At 34.1% G+C, this 22,503-nt stretch overlaps 1 protein-coding gene across 1 annotated transcript in view; it reads left to right on the top strand.

Moving 5' to 3' along the window:
- nAChRa7 (nicotinic acetylcholine receptor alpha7 subunit) overlaps positions 1 to 13,056 on the top strand; it is a 217,326-nt gene extending 204,270 nt beyond the window's left edge. The window contains exons 5-12 of the mRNA XM_018508149.1: positions 284 to 464; positions 3,349 to 3,424; positions 5,252 to 5,446; positions 8,240 to 8,326; positions 8,840 to 8,949; positions 10,300 to 10,411; positions 11,175 to 11,572; positions 12,593 to 13,056. Coding sequence (XP_018363651.1) covers positions 284 to 464; positions 3,349 to 3,424; positions 5,252 to 5,446; positions 8,240 to 8,326; positions 8,840 to 8,949; positions 10,300 to 10,411; positions 11,175 to 11,572; positions 12,593 to 12,760 — 1,327 coding nt within the window. The 3' untranslated portion in view covers positions 12,761 to 13,056. The remainder of the gene's footprint in view (positions 1 to 283; positions 465 to 3,348; positions 3,425 to 5,251; positions 5,447 to 8,239; positions 8,327 to 8,839; positions 8,950 to 10,299; positions 10,412 to 11,174; positions 11,573 to 12,592) is intronic.
- Positions 13,057 to 22,503: the final 9,447 nt, after the last annotated feature.

Raw genomic sequence — 22,503 nt, 5'->3', positions numbered from 1 at the left:
GAAAGAGAACCTTCATACATATATGGGGAAAATAAAAATAATAGCAAATATAAAACAACAAAAAAGTGATATAAAATACTTATGTCTACAATTTTAATTTGAGTTGATAACTAAATATATATGTAATTTCACAGTCCCGTAAATAAAGCGGAAAGACTCAAACGTTTTGTTTTAGAATGCGGAAAACAATATAAATAATTTTTTATTTTTACCATCAAATGTGCCGATTACCTCGACTCGCTGCATTTCAAGATTGAAAAATTAACGTGATTGTTCGTTATAGCGCCGACGAGGGCTTCGACGGCACTTACCCGACGAACGTTGTCGTAAAGAACAATGGGACCTGTATGTACGTGCCGCCCGGTATATTCAAGAGTACTTGCAAGATCGACATTACCTGGTTTCCCTTTGACGATCAGCGCTGCGAGATGAAATTCGGTTCCTGGACGTACGACGGCTCTCAGGTGAGTATAGGGGATATGCATTACGGAATTGGGTCAACCAATCGTCGTCGTTTTCCGATCCATCCTGTCCCAATGTTCCCTTCTTCGACAGACGTCGAACTTACGAATTTTCCAATCTGTCGGAAGCACGTCGGTACTTCCCGTCGGTATGGTCTGGAGACCCGGAAATAATTCAAAGCGACGGCGTCGAGCAGTTTGATTAGCGTCTAAGAACAAGAGAAAGAGGAAAACAGTAAGAGAGAGAAAAGTGAGAAAGGGGAAGGAGAGTAAGAAATAGAAAATCTTCACTGTTTGCCAATGTAAGATTCGTTTGCGAGAACGATTCGTGAAATTCCTAAGAATGGAGCTTTGAGTAAAGTACTCGGATCGCGTAATGGAGGCGCATTTCCCACCATCTCTGATGCAAGGTGGGATAGCATTCCCGGGATTGCGATTCTCGTTCATCTGTGAATAATGTTGAATAATTATTTGAAGCAAGAGCAAGAAAAGTCTGTACAAAGTAATTTCATAAAAAGCATAAATATATTGTTAGTAAAAAAATTATTCTCTTTATTGTATGATATTTAGTTGTATTAATTATATTCTGTTTAATTAAAAAAATGTTAATTAAGTAAATGCATTTTTATACGTGTCGTTCGATAATAGATTCGTTACTCTTAAAAGTTAAAATAATTAGTCTCCAACAAAAGTGCTGTGCAAACATCAACGCAAAAAAATTTAATACTTAAATATACAGAAATTATATATTTTAAACTGTGACCCATTAAAAAAAAATAGAAATTTACAAATAACGTGGTGGGATGCCATATATTGCCGATTTTACTTAATTTGTCTTTGAATATCTTGATATTTACATCTTTCGCTAGATTAAAATTCTATTTAAAAAATTTATTATTCATAAATTTCTATTTTTTTTAATGGGTCACAGTTTAAAATAATTTCTGTTTATTTAAATATTAAATTTTTTCGCGTTAATGTTTGCACAGCACTTTTGTTGGAGACTAATTATTTTAACCTTTAAGAGTAGCAAATCTATTACCAAACGACTCGTATAAAAACGCATTTACTTAATTAACATTTTCTTCATTAAAATACAGAATATAGTTAATATGATTGAATAGGAATAATAAAAATTAAAGCTATAATGCATTCATAAAAATTTCTAACTTTTCTTATTTTATATTTTATCAATTTCTTTTATCAAGAGATTTTACGAAAAATATGCGCGTAATGTTAAAACATTTTAAGGAAAATATGTATTTGAGACCTGCGGTTTGTACACCAGATTTCTATAAGTACACTTCAAAAATATCATCATAAGCGTAAAATGCCCTTGGTATTTGGTCGAAACACTGGGATGATAAATGCCATTTGAGAGTGAATCGCAGGAAATTTACGAATCATAAGACGCATTTAGAAGACAATGAACGTGAGAATGTGCGATATTCGGGTCTCTCACTAAAAAACACGCGGTTTCTCTACCTTTTATTCGTATAATCCAATTCACTCCATAAGGAAGAAATTTTTTTTAGTGTTTTTGTATCGCAAAAGCAAAATTATATAATACAATATATTAAGACTTACATTTTCTTAAAGAAATTTTCCTTAAATAAAAAAATATATGTAACTTTTTAATTATCTCTTCTTATAAATTGAGTTAAGACTGATAAATAAATAAAATAAATTGTTGTTTAGATTAATTAATTAATGATAACAAGTAGTTACGTGAAAATATCAATTTATAAAATTATTTTATAAAAGAAGTAGAGATAAAAAAGTCTATCATGATGTGTCGATTTCTTGATATTTCTCATAAAGTAATATTAATTCAAAATTATAGCGGTAAAATGTCCTATTTAAAAACTATGTTTTGTGTTACAATAGATGTGCAACTGTATGGCACGCTAATGTTGTCCGATTACGGTAACGATAACTTTGCTAACTACAAAAGTTTCATAGTCGGGTGCAATTTATGTATACCGATTTATCGTGTAAACGTGTATTTCTGCCACACGACCAATGTACATACCTAGTAAGTCTTCAATTGTTGAACGTGCAACTTCGGAATAATTAAAATTGAGGATGCGAATTACACGGTGCCAGGCAATTCGAGAACGCTCAGGAGTTCATTAACGAGGACAATAAGCAGAACAAAATGGAAACAAACGAAGAGAAAAGAAAGTAAGACAACGGAATATGCCAAGATTTTCTCGAGCTCAGTTCGATCCGCTGAATACGAACGAGATGCAAAACAGACTTTTCGATTTGAGATCGTCTCCATTTCCATTTATTATAACAATTCGCCCCCAGATATTAATTCGTCATAGATTGCTCCCGAATGTCACACAAAAAAAGTTTGCATCGATATTCAAACGGGCAGAAATCGCGGAAGGTTTGCGAAAGCTTTATATAGAGCTACGTAAACATACATATATGAATTCACATGAACATCAACAAAACTACATGAAGTCTATAAATCAACAGAATAGAATAAAAAATATTATTCACATGTGATATATTTTGTTGCTTTATTATTAAATTCTGAAAAACTTATGCTATTTGTGTCAATTATTTTATACAAATAAATAATGATATTTCTAAAAGTTTTTAGAAAATATGGTACATGTATTTAATAATATAAAATTTGAGGAGAAAAACTAAATTGCAGTAAATTAATTCTCAAATATTAGAAGTGCTCTGAAAAGTATAGCGTAAAGAGAGTTTTAGTTTTATGTAGTAAAATATTCTTTTTAAAGAAAAGCTGACAACTTTTGCGTCCTTGCCATACCGTTGAACAGACTTTTTCGTAGCTTTTGAAACAGTCGTCTTACATGGCGCGGTTGCAATAACTTTCCTCTAATCGACTGTCATAAATTGTCGACAGTTGGATCTGCAGCTGCAGGACGAGTCCGGAGGTGACATCAGCAGTTTCATCACTAACGGCGAGTGGCATCTGTTGGGTGAGTTTTTACAGTCCTTATCGGGAACCGTTCACGTCGCCACGCCCGGGTAGTTTGCCCCGGCGCCGAAAGTGATTCCCGGCCGATTAGCAATTCTAAAGTCTTGCACGGCCACGGGCGGATGATCAATCGTTTCGCAAATCGGAACCGGTATTGATCCTCACTTTGTCCCTGTCAAAATTGCCTGCATCTGGGTCAGGCGGGACGCTACGGCTCGCTCCGCGTGCGTCCGAAGTTTAGTGTTTTCGCTGGCGAACACGTCGGGCAATCGGTAAAGTGTCGCGAGAGAAATTGCTGCTTGCTTGATTCGAGGAGCGAATAATAGTTCGTGATAGTTGCTGAATAATCGTTGGAGAATCGAAGGGCAGATTTAAATTACGATCTTTCCCTTCCAGATGTTTATACTGTTATATTGGGCAGCTTGTTTTATTCTTGATATATACAAAATAATTGATGGATTTTTAGCAGCTACACGAAAGCTTTTAGATTTGCAGTATCGGACTTATGAATATGTAGAAGGAATTTTCAAATGTGTAAATCTTATATATATGAATGATATGTTTTTGCGTTTTATTTCGATATTTTATATGAAATGAGTTTTCGTATATTGAAACCTACTATATCTATATAAGTATATTTAAAGAAATAGTTCACACAAAGTGAAATTGATCTACATTTTAAAGATTAATTTTGAATTCAAAATATGCTTTCAATAAATGCATGAATAATTTATTACAAAATTTAAATGTAAAATAATATATATTTTATGAAGATTAATAAAATAAAATAATGATAAAGGATCTCAGTTAATAACATTTTTGATAATAAGAACTTCCAATTAGCATTATTGAAAAAAAAATTGTAATCGTAATCCATTGTTCAATTACATATAATGTAATGGTTTGAAAATAAACTTATACACGGAACTCACGCAATATCCATATTGGAATTGTAGAGCAAAGATAGAAACATCTGGTTTGTGTTTCTTTCTCATAATTGCGAGAGAGATTGCATTACAATTATGATATATTGTCCAATTATGTGTAATTCGCCATTGATAAATTTATCGTAAACGTAAGAAATGATGTGGCACCTTTATTGTTCCTCCAACGCAGAAATAAAAGCATTTGCTCTCTCTTGGCGTATCTCGTGTATCTCTCGAAAAATTGTACGATGCATTACGCGTGGGAATAGCGTAGGTCGACGTATACGTGCAATGTACGAGCCGCGGTTATGAGACTTGTGGTAGAAATGTATCTTAAGTAACTGCAGCTGCAGCAAAGCGCACCAGTTTGTACCCGGAGGAATAACGTAAGATAGAATCTTCCGTTTTTCTTTGCCCTGTTGCACGGGATAATTCAAGGAGCAGAAAAGAGAAATTTTTCGCTTCCAACAACCTTTTGTTACGTTCGAGAAAGCACTTCGTTTTATTGACAGTACGTCGATTGCCCGTATACGTGTACGATGTCATATTTAACCATTATTCGGATGGAATATTTACCTGAGAATTTTAATTTGGCAACAATTTCTAGTTTATTGTTTGTTAGAACTGTCAATTAAATATGCATGGATGAATTATATTTTTAAATTATGTCTATATGTATAGAACGAAAACATTTTGTAATTTTGATAATTATATATGAGTATTTATAATCTTTATGCTTTTTATATTTAGAGAAAATTCATGGAAATTATGCACTGCATCCATGTTTCTGACTTTTCGCTTGCATTCTAAAGACTAGAATTAAACGTTATATTCGTGTAAAGTGTGATGCACTTGGCGCGAAACGCTACCGTGATATAAATTTTTCCTTTTATCTTGCTCAGGGGTACCCGGTAAGAGAAATGAGATCTACTACAACTGCTGCCCAGAACCGTATGTAGACATCACTTTTGTCGTCATCATCAGAAGACGCACACTCTACTACTTCTTCAACTTGATCGTGCCGTGCGTCCTGATTGCCAGCATGGCCGTCCTCGGGTTCACCCTGCCGCCCGATTCCGGCGAGAAACTCTCCCTCGGTAAGTTTAAACTCGATGCAAAACTCCGATTGCCCCCGACAGCCCGTAAACGCTCTCGCGATTAGGCACGTCCCTGTTTGCTAAGAGCATCAGACGTTTGCACGATTAGACCCGACCTAGTTCCGGCTGGCAGGCGCTCCCGCATCCGGGCACCGTGAAGAAACTATTCTGTACCGTGTCGTCACGAGTTTCTTTCGCATTCGTGGACCGCGGAACTTTATCGACATTTCAACGTGTGGAAATTTATACCAACAAAAGTTCATTACACTTCACGAAACCTTGATTTATTGAGTACAAATTCCGATTGTAACTTTACATTGCTACGCATTTATATAGAGAATAGTCGACTATCACAAGATGTGTGCATGTCGCACAGAAACTACAAATACGTGACACGTTTGCAGAAATATTTTGAGGAAAAGTTGTTTATAATAAAAAAAATATATAAATTTAAATAAAGAAAATAGTTTCATCATCTTTATTTTATTAGAAAAAATTAAGAATCGATTTCTGTAATTACTTTTAATCCTAGCATTCTCAAATGAATTTTTTTTTCAAAATATCGATCGTGAATATACTATACAGTTAAAGTAAGATGAAAAATTATCACAATCTAAAAATGATTGATTGATGGTAATTAATATTATATTTTAGCTGATAATTTTTCTAGGAGAAAAATGTTCGATGAAATCTCTCAATAGTATTCAATGTAATCGAACTCTTTCAGACTTCCTCTCGCATATAGTTGTAACATTATAATTATAGATAAATTAATAATTGATAATAATTTTTAACGCGTTCTATTTAATCTTGATATTCTCAATTGAATTATTTTCTTAAAATATAGATCATAAATGTAATTTAGAATTAAAGTGGATAAAAAAGTATTACGACCAAAAAATAGCAAATGATTGACTGATGATAATTAATATTGTAGTTTAACTAATAATTTTTCTAACAAAAAATATCCGATGAAATCTCAACAATATATGCAATGTAATCAAGCGCTTTTAGATTTTTTTTGCATACATAATTGTAAGTCTACAATTGTAGATAAATTAAAAATTAATTATAATTACTTTTTAACACGTTCTATTTAATTTTGGCATTCTCAATTGGATTATTTTCTTAAAATATAGATCATAAATGTAATTTAGAATTAAGCGAATAAAAAGTTATCGTGATCAAAAAATAGCAAGTGATTGATTGATGATAATTAATGTTATAATTTAACTAATAATTTTTCTAACAAAAAATGTCTGATGAAATACAACAGTATGCAACGTAATGAAGCGCTTTTAGACTTTTTCTAACATGCGTAGTTGTAACATTGCAATTGTAGATATAGAAAGATTGCGTTGATGCTATCCATGACATATTATTGTTTCCTCATAAGCGTGGTCGTTCTGGAATTTACCGAGAAGCCGGATGCTCGGGTGAAATCCTGCCTCTTACGGCTCGAATCGTTCGGCTGCATAATTCCGATTCCTTGCCTGCCTCACCTCGCGCTGCCGTGTAAACGCTCTTGTGATTAGAGCCGAGGTGCAGGAGTTCCCTAAGCGCATCGAGCGTTTATGCGATTAGATTTCGCTTCGATCCCGATTGAAATGGCGCCCCGGCGCGCAAACTTCGGCAAGCCTTCTATTCAGGTCGTAGAGTTTCTTCGAGCGTACAAGCGCGTTGCTGAATCTCCATCGAATTCGGAAACGATCGCGACAATCGTCGTCACCGATGCGAAGATACGACGACAATGGAATGACAATGCCGAACAATTGCAGATGTCTCCGTTGCAAATTTCCTTAAAGCTTATAGTTGTTCGTAGATCGAGATACAATAAAATTGGCTCTACATAGACGCATTACAGTTGCCGGCTCAGTATTAACAGTGATTTACAGACAAGAATACCATGCATTAAAAGTTTTATATTTGCATAGTTTTTTCTACTAAAAATATATAGAAATAGATTAATTAATATTATAAAAAGGATTAAAGGTACAGAGCATCGTCTAATATTAGATCGTTTAATTAATCGCACTTTCTCTTTATAAGACGTAATCTCTTAAACTTTTATTTTACTTAGATTATAATTATCTATCACCTTAATTGACCACAATATTGACGTAATGCAAGTTTTCCAATACAAAGTAAGAATTTAAAACGTCCTATTTCATGAGAAAATGAAATGAGACAGAAAGAAGGCAATACAACTCATTCACAATTGACTTTCGCGTTTCTACGAGACTTAAAAGCAACTCTTAACATGTTATCGTGAGTCTCAAAAAAGCTCGAGTAAGGTCTGATATTCAAATGAGGCATCTGCCGTGAATGCCGTAGCGTTTTGAAAGTCTAAATAATTTGAAAGTGCCTCTTAATGCGACACGGTGATTCGCGAGTGAGCGGTACCAAGTTCAAAGCCTGAGTATCGGATATTTAAAGTACTTGGAGTACACACAAACGGTCTCTGAAATTTCTTACTCAAGATCAAATCGAAACTAGGAATCAACAAAATTGTCATTTACTTTTAAGAAGATATTTTTCTTTATAACATAAAACTTTATATATTATTTTCTTAAAGGGTGTAAATAGAATTGTAAATAATTTATGCCATCTGATATGGCGAGGTCGAAGATCATCATATCGTCTTAGGCTGAAAATCGAAGAGCTTTTAGCATGGAATTGTTATGCGTTGAAGGCCCTTCGAGCGTTCAAGGACCAAGGGTTGATCTCGCCTGGCCTCCTCGATGCATTCGACTTTAACAATAATTAATCGAAGCTAACGAACCTCTTTTGCAGGGGTAACCATCCTCCTGTCCCTTACTGTGTTCCTGAATATGGTTGCCGAGACAATGCCGGCGACATCCGATGCCGTGCCGCTTTTAGGTGAGCTTGTTTTAACTAATTTTCAATGTAATTAATATTTTAATATGAGAAAGCAGCGTAATTGATCAGTTCTATTGAGAACCATTCAAGAAAAAATGGAGGAAAAAAATGAACAAAGATTTATATTCGTATTCTTCTAAGACAATATTCCTCGGTGGTATAATACCTGCTGATGCAATTAATACTCTTTGATTAGTTAAAAGTTAAAAGAATTTATAAGAATATTGTACGTCTTTAATATTGCTCATTTTAATACAAATTAGTGCAATTTATTTTATTACATATTTTAAGAAAAACGTTAATTTTATTAACTGCATTTAATATGCAATTATATTGAAAAATAAAAAATGTATACTTTTATAAGTTCAGATAAAAGGAAATTAACTGGACAATATTAATACTAATGAATATAGCTTCGAATTTTAAACATTAAACGATTTTAAACATTAAATGCGATTGTTTGTTAATTTGGTTTAATTTTAAATCGTATTTTTATTTCTCGTTACTTTTCAGGGACGTATTTCAATTGTATCATGTTTATGGTGGCCAGTAGTGTGGTCAGCACGATCCTCATCTTGAATTATCATCATCGGAATGCTGACTCCCATGAAATGGGTCGATGGGTAATTTTCTTCGATCGATATCAAAGCACTTAATATAATACTATGATTTAGTATTACAATTACGTCGCTTCATTAGTATCGCTAGTATTGTGCTAGTTAGTTATTTTTTGAACATTGCTGCACCATAAATATAACTTTTCTCAACATATTTGTAAAACGTATTTCGTTTATATTTTTATTAAAATTTAAACGACATTTATCGACATAAGTTTTCAGTAATAACGTTGATGACACATTCGTGTTGAGAGATAATGAGATAAAAGCAATGACTGATTATTTTGCCGGCAGTTATAAAGTTAATCGGGAGAAACCAAATACATTAATATCTGGTAATGTAAAAATTAGTTCAAATCAACAAAAGAAATATATCAAATTGTATTCAAAATTTCTTATTTATTCGGCTAATTTCATCAATTAATCTATGTTTTATCTGTTTTATTTTATTTTTAGAATTAATCGGTTTTTATTAATATTCCGTGAATCTCTTGGAAGAGTGCATTGTCTAGTTAAACAATTTGTAAACGTTCTTTTTATTTGCACAATAATGACGAAAATAACTTTGTTGAAGCTTGATTCAATTCGTCACCGGTGCTGTATGATTTCCGTACGTATCGGTAGATAATTATGGTTTTAATTAAAATGCAACGCACCGCCGTCGAAGCTGATACATTGTTCTCTTTTCATCATGGATAAATCAGAAATTTTATGGGCGAATAATTAAGGGCCACTCTGCCGAATGCGCACTGCGATAATAAATCATGTATAATCGAATTTTTCGCCGGACGTCACGTTAATTAGAATGTAAATTTCGGAGATTGATTTCCCGCACGATCAGATTTCTGCGAGTGAAACATACGCATCTAAGTTAAATTAAACAAACGTGAATTATTCACAATAACAAAGTGTCAAGAAGTTTAATAAAAAAAGAAATGAAAAGAATGTACACTTACGAAAATTTTTTTTAATCTTAATCAGAATTATTAATTTAATTCGATTAATATGACAATTATTGTGACACAATTATATTTTAATATTATATTAATTTGATCCAAACAAACGACAGAGCAAAAATTTAAAAAGAGCTATTATTATTAAAAATAAAACAGAAAAGTCGCAAACTTTTGTTTCGTATAATTGGATTTGATTATATTATTATACAAACATAAGCATAAACACATAATAAGGCTATGTTCCAAAATTTACCGCCAGTACTGAAAATCTATAGTTTATGTTACGTTCACTACAAATTTTCAGTACTGGCAGTAAATTTTGGAACACAGCTTAAGTACATAATACAAATATTGAAATATAAATTAGACTGTATGTTAAATTTTCTGAATTGCATTACAGGTTAAATTAATTTTCCTGTATTGGCTACCTCGCATTCTCGGTATGTCAAGACCAGGACAGGAAGAACAAGACAAGGAAATACAAAAGTCTCAGAAGCCATCTCCTGTCACGGGTAAGATAATTTTAAGTGCACTCATCAGCTAAAAGGTTATACTTCTTTCCGATGGGTTTCGGACTCTGGCTTGTTTACCGAGCAATTGGTTCTTATTTATAAATCTGACCATTCAACCGCTCTACGAGCAGAGCTGAAACTCATAAAAAAAGTGTTGCAACCTTTTAGCTGATGAATAAATAATAATAAATCGTAGATGAGTAAATAATTGCTTAGTAAATAAATTTCAAATAGATATTGATTATAAATCAGATAGGTTGTCATTAACAGTCTTATTCATGTAAGAGGTCTGTATCAGCATAATGCATTTATCTGCTGTGTTAATAATTATATATAATTTCTGTGTGTAACTTTCTTAATTTGAATTATTAATTCCTTTGAAGCTCCACGGGTATTTACTTTAAAGATGTAATGGAGAATTCGATTGAAAGCACTAGTGCGCACTGGTGCATATTAAAGCCGTACACTGATTTAATTTGAATATAAAAATGAAATGCAAATATTTCGAATTATGAAATACATATATTACCTATAGATAGTACAATAAAATGTATTGAGTATTTCACGATTTAATCGATTTTTATGTTTATTCATAAACATATCTTTACGTTATTTTGTGTACGACGGCTTTAATGTGCACCAGTGCGCACTGAGTGCGTCCAATCGGATTCGCGCTATAAGGCAACCCTCCAAGGGGTTATCGCCGTGTCGTAATCCATTGCTGATGTCAACCATTTAATAAACTGTTTCTTGGATACCCCAGGTGCAAGCAAGTCGTACGGTGATCTAGAGCTGCACCAGAGGAGTAGTAAGTCCCTCTTGGCAAACGTCCTGGACCTGGATGACAACGCGCTGGCGTCTCACAACAATTTGCTGAACAATGTGTACAGCACACCCGGACCTCATCACGCGCACGCGATGGGTCACGGCCACAGTCACATACACACGACGCCCCATCATCATCATAGCCACGCACCCACGACGCCGCACCATCAGCATGCGACGCCGCTGCCGCATGCATCGTATCCCCATCAGATTTCGCATACGCCGCATCATCATCCACATCCGCAAGACGCGCCAGCGCCGCAGGTCGAGACGATACTCCAGAACGCGTGCTTTTGTGCTCGTTACGAGCTTGTGCTAATCTTGAAGGAGATTAAGGTAATAACTCGAGTCGACAACGGAAAGAGTACTCTCTAAATCTCATGAAGCGAAATCTCACTCGAAGAGATTGAAAATTCAGCCTGTATTGAAAAAAGAGTGAAAATACGGACACTCTTGTTCAAGAGTGGCAGATTTTCACTCCTTTTAAAATGAGATTTACTTTTTAGGAACGAGATTCATTCCGAAGGAGTGAAATCTGAATACCTTTTCTGGTGTGTAATACCGGGATAAATGGGACCCCAAAGAAGGGAAAAATTAAATTCAAGAATGGTTGTATTTTTATTCTTTTTTCAAGATAGGCTAAATTTTCAGTCTCTTCGAGTGAGATTTCACTTATTGAAATTTAGAGAGTAATCTAAGACTTTTCTAATTTTGATGTTATTAGATTTTTGTTAAATATTTAATTTCAAAGGTCTAAGTTTCTAAATCCCGGAAGTTCTAAAACTGTAAACAGAGATCAGAGACGGGGACTTTTGACTTTTCTGGGTGTGTGGCGTACTTCATTTAAAAGAGGCGAAAATATATTTTTACATACAACCCCAGTCAAATACTGTTTTTTGTCAAATTACTCAATATTTTTTAAAACATTTGTCAAAGATTAACACATTTTCTAAATATCCCGAATTCTGAGTGTAGAATTCAACACCCACAGAAGCTCTGAGTGTGGAAAGCTCCACACTCTCCATAAAAAAGTCTCCTCTATGACTATAGGGTTGCGCCTCCTTTGAGCTTTTGAGGTTCTGAGATCTTAAAGTTTCAAAGTAGACATAAAACCCGATGGTTCGTAAGTCCCAAGATTGTATCTCAGAAAGCCACAATGTTTTAAACCCCAAGATTGCAATGTTCCAAGATCTGTTTGAAGAGTCTCAAAGTTCCAAGTTCTTAGTTGAAAATCTTTCGTTTAAAACTTGGAAATGACGAAAAAAGAATTCAATATCAGTCAAAAAATCTTTGTCTAAAAGCCAATATTCACTAAAAGTCAATACAGTTTTGAATGAAATAACAATTCTGTTTTAGATGATAACGAATCAACTGAAGAGCGAGGATGAAAACACGAAGATCTCGAACGACTGGAAGTTCGCGGCGATGGTGATCGATAGGATGTGCCTAATCATTTTTACTCTGTTCACCATCATCGCTACCATCACCGTCCTGCTGTCAGCGCCGCATATTATCGTCACGTGATTCAGAAAAGCCAGTCTGCCGCCGGTGGTTCCGGGGCCGACGAGGATTGCGTGCCAGGCGCCGGCATCGACGGACGCCGCACGCGACGCTCTAACCGAGCGTCCGCCCTTAACCGATTTCCGCCAGATCGGGTTAAAGGGTGCTCATCTTCGGGTTCGCACGCCGCTTCGTTTCGGAGACCTGCGCGTTAGGAAGAAAGCAATACGGGGAGTAACTTCGTTTCTTTATGATACACATAATAATACCAGTAAAAATAAAAATAATAACATTACCGATAATGAGAATAACGATAATAGTATTAATAATAATTACGTAATAGTAACGGTAAAATTTTATCATATAATTATCCCACGAGGACGCCTTAGCGAAACACGTTGACACACCGTTTATAAATGGCGCGAGCACACGCGTGAAGAAGCAAAGGACACGCGGGAATACAGTATACGCGAAGAACACGTACACTGGTTTGTTACACGCATCCCTGAGAGCAGTCGATGTGACGAACACTTTGTACAGTTGAGATGGTACATTTTCTCGCGAACGAGTTAAATAATTAGTTCTATAAAAGATCCAATTACGAATTTTCATAGAGATAAGTAACGTTCGAATCCAAAAAAGAGTATTCGACTCTGTCCTCCACGACTACTACTTGGGGATGTACCACACATACAACACGTACACACACGCACGTAACATCATGCGAGAGCGTTAATACACACGGAACCGTGATTTGCCAATGAGTTAAAAATACTTTTCTGCGGCCCAAGGTTAGTACGATATAGAAATCTTCGAATGTACCCGAGGATCAGTATATTGCTAGGTTTAAGAGACTCTTACGGCAGTCCAGACAAGTTTCGTAACGTTTCTACGAATTCGCATATAAAGACTCCAAATTCGAGAATCTCCAAAAGCATCAATTTTGAAAAATATCAATTTCAAGGGACATAAAATTAACACATAAATGAAAAATATGAATAATATAGTAGTGCGCTCAGAACAAAAAAAACACTGATATAAAATCAAAGTTTTCAAGTGTGACTGATGTTTTCGAGAATACGTAAACTGTAATATCCTAAAGAAATTCCAGAATTACTATATGTCTGTTGATGGTCCTTGTCTATACTGAGATGCGAAAAGAAACGCTCGAGAATGTCGACACGACGGTTCTTTTTTGTCCGTACAAAACGAAATGATGAAGGGAGGAGGAGACAAAAAACGACAAATAGGAATAAAAAGGACAAAGCAGGACAAGGGTTGGGCTTTAAAGGTAAACGCACAGGTTACACTTTCAGAATACACACGATGAACTGCCAAGGTGATTCAAATAATGCCAGGTGAATTTTTCTTATCCGTATCATTAGTATGTAAAAATCGACGACTTAATAAATGGAGGATTTGTATTACGATTTAAGTGGCGGTGACACAAAATACTCTCTCGAGTAGGTCGCGAGAGAGAACCGAAGGACACTACGGAAGGATGCAAAAATCGGACGTGAGAGACAAATGCAAAAAGGATGGTTGCGATTGTTCGATAACTTCCGCTGCGAGAAATTCAGTTTCGAGAGCGATGTACTTTTTTTCATATCTGCAAATTTAAATAGTTTCGTTATTAATCTGCATTCTCGTCGCACATTTAATGATGAATGCAATTTTCTGATCCCTATTTTGCTATCGGGATCGTGTAAATACGAGCTTAATATCGCATATATATATATATATATATATTTATTTTAGGATATTAAACGGCTCTATATTTCGAGAATTAGACGACTAACTTTTCAAGTTGACTGTCCGAATTTCATATAAATTATGGAACCTGGACAGCCAAAAATCTCACATTTTTTAATACGATTTGCAAGTTTTGAGTTTCAAGAAAAATACGTATATTTCCCGTTGGATGTGTGCCGAGAAAACGGATCGTTACCTCTTACATCGCACGTATAAACGCGAGTTTACGCAGACATACTTACGTTTTGAACACACAAATATTCGCGTACGCTTTAATGTTTCACGCATCAATCCTTTTTCTTCTCTGTAACGATGCCATTACAGAAACTATTATCGCGACAGTATAATTGTAACTTCTTTCCGACATTTAAAAATTGTTTTCGAGAACAAAAGCTATACAAGAATGGGCTTTTATTTCTCTTCTTAGAAAAAAGCATGTAACTTTAATGTCACTTGTTCTGTTCAGAACACTGCGGCGTATTTTAGCTGACACTGAACATCGGCAGCTATATTAAAATTGAGCAATTATACTATGTATAAATTAATATTGCAATACTAAACACTACGAGTGATCTGTCACGATAAATATTTTTTTCAACCACAAAAAAAAAACGATACAAAGGACATGACTTCACTTTCGAGTGCATCCAAAAAATTGACACTTTTCATGTTCTCTGCTAATTTACGAGCCGCTCAAGAATGTGATAGAAAATCGCGGAAGCGACGGAGACGATTACTCACGGAAGAAGAAAAAGCAACGTGGGATGGCGACCGATAAAGAAAGGAAGTTACTCTTGCTCACACGGACAGACTCGTAGGCGGACGTCGTCTCGACGAGACATCAGGGAGACGAACTCAAGTCGTATCGTACATTTTTCGACCATCGGCACTGGATACGCGACAACCAATCACGTTATCTTTTAAATACTATTAAAGATTATTAAAGTAATGAATCGTTGTTGATCATGTTGTATCGTGGACGGAATTACGCGTAGAAGTATAGTAAGAATACGATGTTTTTTGATCTCTAGCGAGCGGAAAATAAAAAAAAGGAAAGAAATAAGCAGATTAACGAATGTGTTAAACTCGTAAGAGAGATAGAAATTTTTAGACGAAAAAATGCGATTAATCATTATCGGTGTGAAATAGTTAAGGAGAAATCAAGGAAAGAATTTGTTAAAAAAAAAAAAGGAACAAAATGTACAGTTCGAGACATCAACGTTTTAATGCCGACACGATTGCCCTTTATGCGATAAAAATTAATAAACGGCTCGATTAGCCTCTAATATATTGACTTGGCGAGATAATGACGTTACGCCTGGTCTTATGAACCAATACATGTTGAACTGATCTAGTACTTTAGAACTAGAACAACAAATGCCACACATCGCGCTTTGGAAGTAGGAAGAAGGAAAAAATAAGGAATTTATGTATTTAAAGAGGAATACATTTGATAATAATTTGAAATACGTTTACTTTCCAACTCTTTAATTTTATCTTCAAAGAATCATTTCTGTCTTAGATCGTATTTTTGTATATATTTATAATACCTCAAAAAAACTTTACGTTTTCAAGCTTATTTTATCTGGTATACATAAGATAGAATAAGCTTCTCAAACAGAGTTCAGACAAGAAAACGTTTGTCCTCCTACTTCCAGGCAACAAAGTGCCGTGGATTATATCCTTTCCAAAAAAGTTAATGATATAAAATAGAGATTTCTTAATGCCTTTGTAATTTTTGTCATTATAAGACGTCTGATCCCATAGTTTTTTTTAATGTGCGTTTGCTGTAGTTCAAGTTGGTGGAAAGGTGTTTAACAACGTCGTTTTTATTGCGATAAGAATATACCATCTGTTTTTATATATATAGAATAAGAAGAAAAATGTGAATAGATTTCATGTTTCGTTTTTTCCGGGATGCTTTTTTTTATAAATATTTTCAAAATTGCAACACAGATATTCCTATATAATAAAAAGAAACATTAAAAATATTTCTTACTGAATTTCGTCATATATTTTCAGTAAGATTTTCAAAGAATTCTCGTATTATTTTGAATGAAAACGTTGGAGGGGAATAATTTTATTGCTAGGGCTTCTTTTAACGAAGCCTTCGCTTATTCAAATTTAACCGCAATTGTTATGCACAAAATATAGTACGCGTATCAAACCAATTGCAATTAATTATATCGCAAATATAAAATTAATCTAGAAACAGCGGCGTATATGGATTACGAGTCCTAGAACATTACGGGTATCAAAAAATCGTGTTAGCGAGACAACGCGCGATCTTAATGTAATCGAGGTTTAACGATTAGATAGAAAAAAAAATAATAATACGTACCATGGTATGCGACACTGTACAACTATAGTTGTTCTAATTATACTTATAAATGTGCATTATATCACATATCGCACATTGAAATTTATGATGAAACCAGAAAATTGCTCACTGTAATTTGTCGCTAACAACTGCTATTTTATTTCCCTATAAATTGATAGGCATACCATACAAACACATACTACTATAAGCGAGGACAAGAACAACCATTCTTTCCTTTGCGTGGAAATAATTAGTTTCTTCACAACAAAAATTATAACGAATCAATGCAAGATTTTCTGTACTTACCATAGGATGGTTTGCATCTAAGGAGAATATAGTTTTAAAATTATATTGGTTTATATAAATATATATAAATATTACAGCATTTGTAGATAAACAACAGTCATTAAGAGTGAAACATATAATTAAATAAAGTAAATCTAGCATGTCAGAGTACGAAATGTTCCGAAATCTCTTTCTCACCGTGATGCAAACTCACCTAATTTTACGATATATATAAAACTCAAGTGCTTACAGTTATGCAAATATTATATCATTCAACATAGACTTCTTCCTGTGATTTCCGTGACAGGGAATCGTAAGGAGAATTATTGCCATGAAAAATTCTTGTTGAGAGATTCTCAAACATCTAAATTCGCGTAAAAGTGAATTTTTAATTCAGGCGAAACGTGACACGCACTTTACATGAAAAGTTTCCACCTCCTTGAACTCGAACAATTGAATATGAATTGAATATGAACAGTATTCCGAAGATAACGCAGCAAACGTACTTGAATGTGGTATGGATCCGCCGCTTTCACAATTGAAATTAATTGTAATGAATAGTTATAAGTCTGGATATAGATTTATCAAGCGATAAAGACAAAAAGTAAAATTAATAAACTTTATTGTTTATTTTCAGTCAATTTTAATAGTAAAGTACATGTGTAGAAATTTTCGATTAACTTTACGAAACAAAACATTTCTCGATTGTCTTATATTTTTATTATTACCATTATCATATAGACGAATGTGTGTATATATATATATATATATACATATGTATATTTAAAAAATTAATAATTTAAATTGGCAGAGATCAAAATATTAAAATATACAATTAAATGTCATGCGACACATTTTTTATACAAATATAATGTCGTTTTAAATTATTATCTCTTCAACTTTTTCAAATTTTAAAATTCGATGAGAACGAAATTCAATAATTTTAAAGATAAAAGTAGTAAACAGGGTTACACAAGCAAGGTCTTGATGCTGGATAATAAAAACGACAACAAGGTTTATCACAATATACGTTTCGACCCTAATTGGGTCATTTTTAATGTTGTAATAAACCTTGTTATCGTTTTTATAATCTAGCACCAAGTGTTAGTACCTTGCTTGCGCTCAGTTAATTATTTTTATTCTTATAATTTTAGAGTTGAAAGAAGAAAATAACTAGAAAAATCTTTAATTTTTTACACGAAAAAAATAAAAGGCTTTATTAAATGTTTTGATTATTTTTAATACTATAAATTTGCATAAAATATGCAAATCTAAGCTTTTGGTATAAATGAATTTAAAAAACTCGTCAGCTCCTTTGACTCATAACTGTTTTTTATCATATTACTTTGTAAAAATTAGATGAGAGCGGCGGTAGACAATGAAATTTTCGTACAAATTGAACAATTTAAGCGAATGGCCGAATAAGGAAGAAAAGAGAGAAAGTGAAAGAAGGAGTAAGATACGCGGCATTAACGTGACTTGCGCCTTTAAAATCGACTCAGCTTAATATGCGCGGGGCTGTTATATAAACTGTAATCTTGTAACAAAAAAGAATAATAATAATAATGATAACGTTAGTGATAACGATTAATGATAACGGTAAATAATAATATTACTATTACTATTAATAATTACAATAATAATATTAAAACGTATTAGCCACGAAACTTTTCGCCTGTGTACGAAATGTTGAAATCTCCTTTCTACGACGTTGATATACGATTAAGTCGACTTCCGATCGCGAATCGAATCGTTCCCATTTAAGGAGTAGTTGTGGCGGACAGAGAGAGAGAGAGAGAGAGAAAGAGAGAGAAATATAAATATAATTAAGTTAACTAAATGAAGGTTGATAAGCTTATAGGATACCGTAGTAGTGCAGATGTACAGGGTGAAAAAAATAAAATTTGGAAGAGATAAGAGATTTTTCGAACGTCTCTCGTTCATCGATCATCAAGCAAGAAAGAACAGAAGATCGAAAGTAGATCAAAGAATATTGATATTATTAAGACTAACTATTTCCAATTTGAAATCAATAATGTAATTTCAAAATTTAATGATAAATCTCGTTTCATTAAGCCGATATTCCGCAATACTTCCGTCGTGATATGAAAATTAACCCGTTATACCCAAACGTAAATTTTTCTTCAGTTGTATGAAAATCCTTAAGTAAAGTACTCTTGTATTTCTGACATACGGGCTATAACGAGTTAAGCATTGTGCGAGTTTCATAGCACTTTTAGTCTGTTTCACTCGACTATTACTTACTCGAGCGTTTTAAGGACTTTACCTAAGGACTTACCGATAGAAATAATTACGATTGCTCATCAATTATGCCTGTCGTTTAAGTGTCAAGACAATCCCCCGATGACTCCAAGCGGCTAACGACGAAAACTGTATACTTCTTGATATATGTAATACTACCTCTAATTAACACGAGAATATCGACGCATTATCTATCCGTCGAGTGTAACTTTTATCGTAAGGTCTATTATACTATAGCATGCCAAAGTCTTCCGCCATTAGTCGCCTAGTATAGCTGACGAGTTTTCTCAGTTGCAAAGTTTTCGCGAGATCGTCGCTGTAATGATCGTCGAGTACTCGCGTGAAACTGATCCCGTTTGCACCAATATCGCTCAAGGGAATATAATCAAGGCTTCGATGAAAATCGTTGCAACTGCTCGCGGCTGTTCAGCGTTAGTAGTTCGCTGTGATGTAAGTAGTTGAAGCTCTAGCGCGACAAGCTGTACACTCGTAGATCTAGCACTGAAACTAGCCGCACGACGGAAAGCGAAAGGCGAAATGGGACGAGATTTACTCGTCCAAGTGATTATTCCTCCGAGGATCGTAATTTTACCTTCACTCAAATGCATGTACTTGCATTCGTGCATTTTGCATGAACTTGCAGAAATCGTGAACGAGTAGTTGAGGATTTAAAATGAGAATTTTATCGAATGAAACTCGCGATATTTAAAACATAAAATTATTGACTCACTGACGATTATGTGATCAATACATTTTACGACTTATTCAATCCGATAACGATGATCGGATTTAATGGTAGTGCGTTTTTTGAGCGCACGGAGTTTCAATTTTTGCTAACTTTTGGAAACAGTGTGAATTTTTCATAATAAATTATTCACACGCATACTTTCGAGATGGAGAGACATGGAGAAGTGACACTAGCAAGAATGATTATCACTAATCTTTGTTATAATCAAGTGCAGGGACCGAAGCGCCGAAATTATGAAAAAACTAAAGGCAATTACGCTTTTCATTACTTTTTAAATAGTATGTCTGACTTTGAAGAAGGGCCGCTTTGGATCGATGGAGACGTTCGGAAGATCGATGATCCCTTGCCCGTTCTTATTAGACCGCTCTTTATACGTACATGTATATAGCACATATACATGTATTATATGTATATTATACGCAACAGAGGTTTAATTATATCGACGACATGTAGCGTATAAATCGTTGCTCGCGCTCAGCCCCGTTGTTAAATTAAGCGAAACGAGATATCGTCCGCATAGGATATTGCTGCTTCTTACACGAATCGCGTCGTTCTGCTTATCGATCGTATTAAACTTTTACAGTAAATTTTTACGCATAAAGAGGAGTAATTTGACGGGAAGAAACTCAACAATTGCCTTATAAAAGAGATATGTTATTTAAAAACGTGACCACATTACAAAAACAATGTTATATATATATATAAAATCGTTGCATAATTTCTGTATTTTCGTATTATTATTAATAGCCATGACTTCGTTAAAATAAACAAAATTTAATTAATCTTTAAAAAGGGTTTTAAAATCTCTGCTTTCAAAAAGTTACTATGTCTTTTTAGTTTTTTAGTTGTGGGTTTGATAATAATTATATATAGAAAACTTCGAGTTGGATAAAATGGAAAATTTTTTTATTTTGTGGACTTGTCACGTGTTTAAAAAATTTGTAAGAATTTTTGACTTTCTAACGAATGATATCTGTAAATAAATATCTTCGCAAAGTTCTGGTGTGATTTAAATTTTATCCAGAAATACAACAGAAATTATGTAATGACCTATTTCACGAAAATAGTACGTAGATTCTCGGCAAACACCTGCAACTAATAGTAATTATTAGTTAGAATTTCTCATTCACTAATATAACTATAATGTATGACTGTAATATATAAGCACGTCCTATATTACAATTATACTGCTGAATGGGAAATTATAACTAACAGTTATGTTACTGTTAGTTGGTGTTGTTGGGTTGCAAGCGTTTTGGATCGAATAAAACAATAGTAGACAAATAGTCGACATAAAGGACGATTCTTTTGATATTCTTCCGATTGGAAAGCCCGTGCATCCAGTCTCGGGTTAAATTGCTCTTGATGGAACAATTGTATGGAGATATAGGATGTTTTTGCTATAAAACTGCGCCATAGTATTCACGTTTCAATAGTTTGTGGGGCCATCACGGCGAAACAGCAAAAGTAAAACGACGCTTTTCGTGCCATCGCACGCAGTGACGCGGATTTCGAGTGTCACGTTTTCGTCATCGAATCGTTTTGCCGGCGCGGCTCAGGGCAAGGTTTGCGTGTAAATTCCACTGTGCCATTGTTTGTAAAGCATTACAATGATCAATCAACCCGGGTTCACCGGTCGATTAACGCGGACAGGCGAAAGCGAGAAAACCAAGTAGAAACGGAGTAATTAAGGTATGCTCGTGTGCGTATCTCTTTCTACAACGGTGGCGAATTAATTAATTAGATTAACTGATTAGGTGAAGCGTAAGTTCAAGTGCCAAATTTTTAGCTAATCCTTAAAGCGTAACCGAGCACGCCGTGAAGCGAACGTATACGCGATAGGGCTGAATAGGAATGTAATTAACGTGATGGAGATCAACGGCGCGGCAGTAACACGTAGAATCGATTACGAATTAATTCGTTACGAGGATCGAGGAGAATCTGCGAAATAATTCTGCAAATTATTCAAATTGTTGTAGTTTTTAGAAAAAGGTTTTGTCGATTCATTTCGCCGTTAACTTATTAAATCGTGTCCTGAAAAAGATGACAAATGTTCTTTATCTCTTTGCCGATAAGTTTCTCGAAATAAAGAAAAAGATATGACACATAATGAAAGAAATAATTTAATGTCCGACAAATATATTATATACAACATCGATTTGACAAAGAACAACATAAAACATATATTGTAGATAACGTTAAAAGTATAAAACTAAAATACAAATTTCTTTCTTTAATAGTATAAATTCTTTCAATTGCCTTATGCTCTCAAATGTTGAATTAATGTGTTTTTAATATATACATTTACTGCGTAATATCGTGAATGAGAGAGGAAACAAAATTTTGAGTTTGAGTTGAGCGAATATTACATTCAAATTCAACAGATAAATGAGATGAAGA

Source organism: Trachymyrmex cornetzi, unplaced genomic scaffold (assembly GCF_001594075.2).
Source record: "Trachymyrmex cornetzi isolate Tcor2-1 unplaced genomic scaffold, Tcor1.1 scaffold25, whole genome shotgun sequence".
NCBI classification, from domain to species: domain Eukaryota; kingdom Metazoa; phylum Arthropoda; class Insecta; order Hymenoptera; family Formicidae; genus Trachymyrmex; species Trachymyrmex cornetzi.
This window is presented reverse-complemented; position numbering and strand designations above follow the sequence as displayed.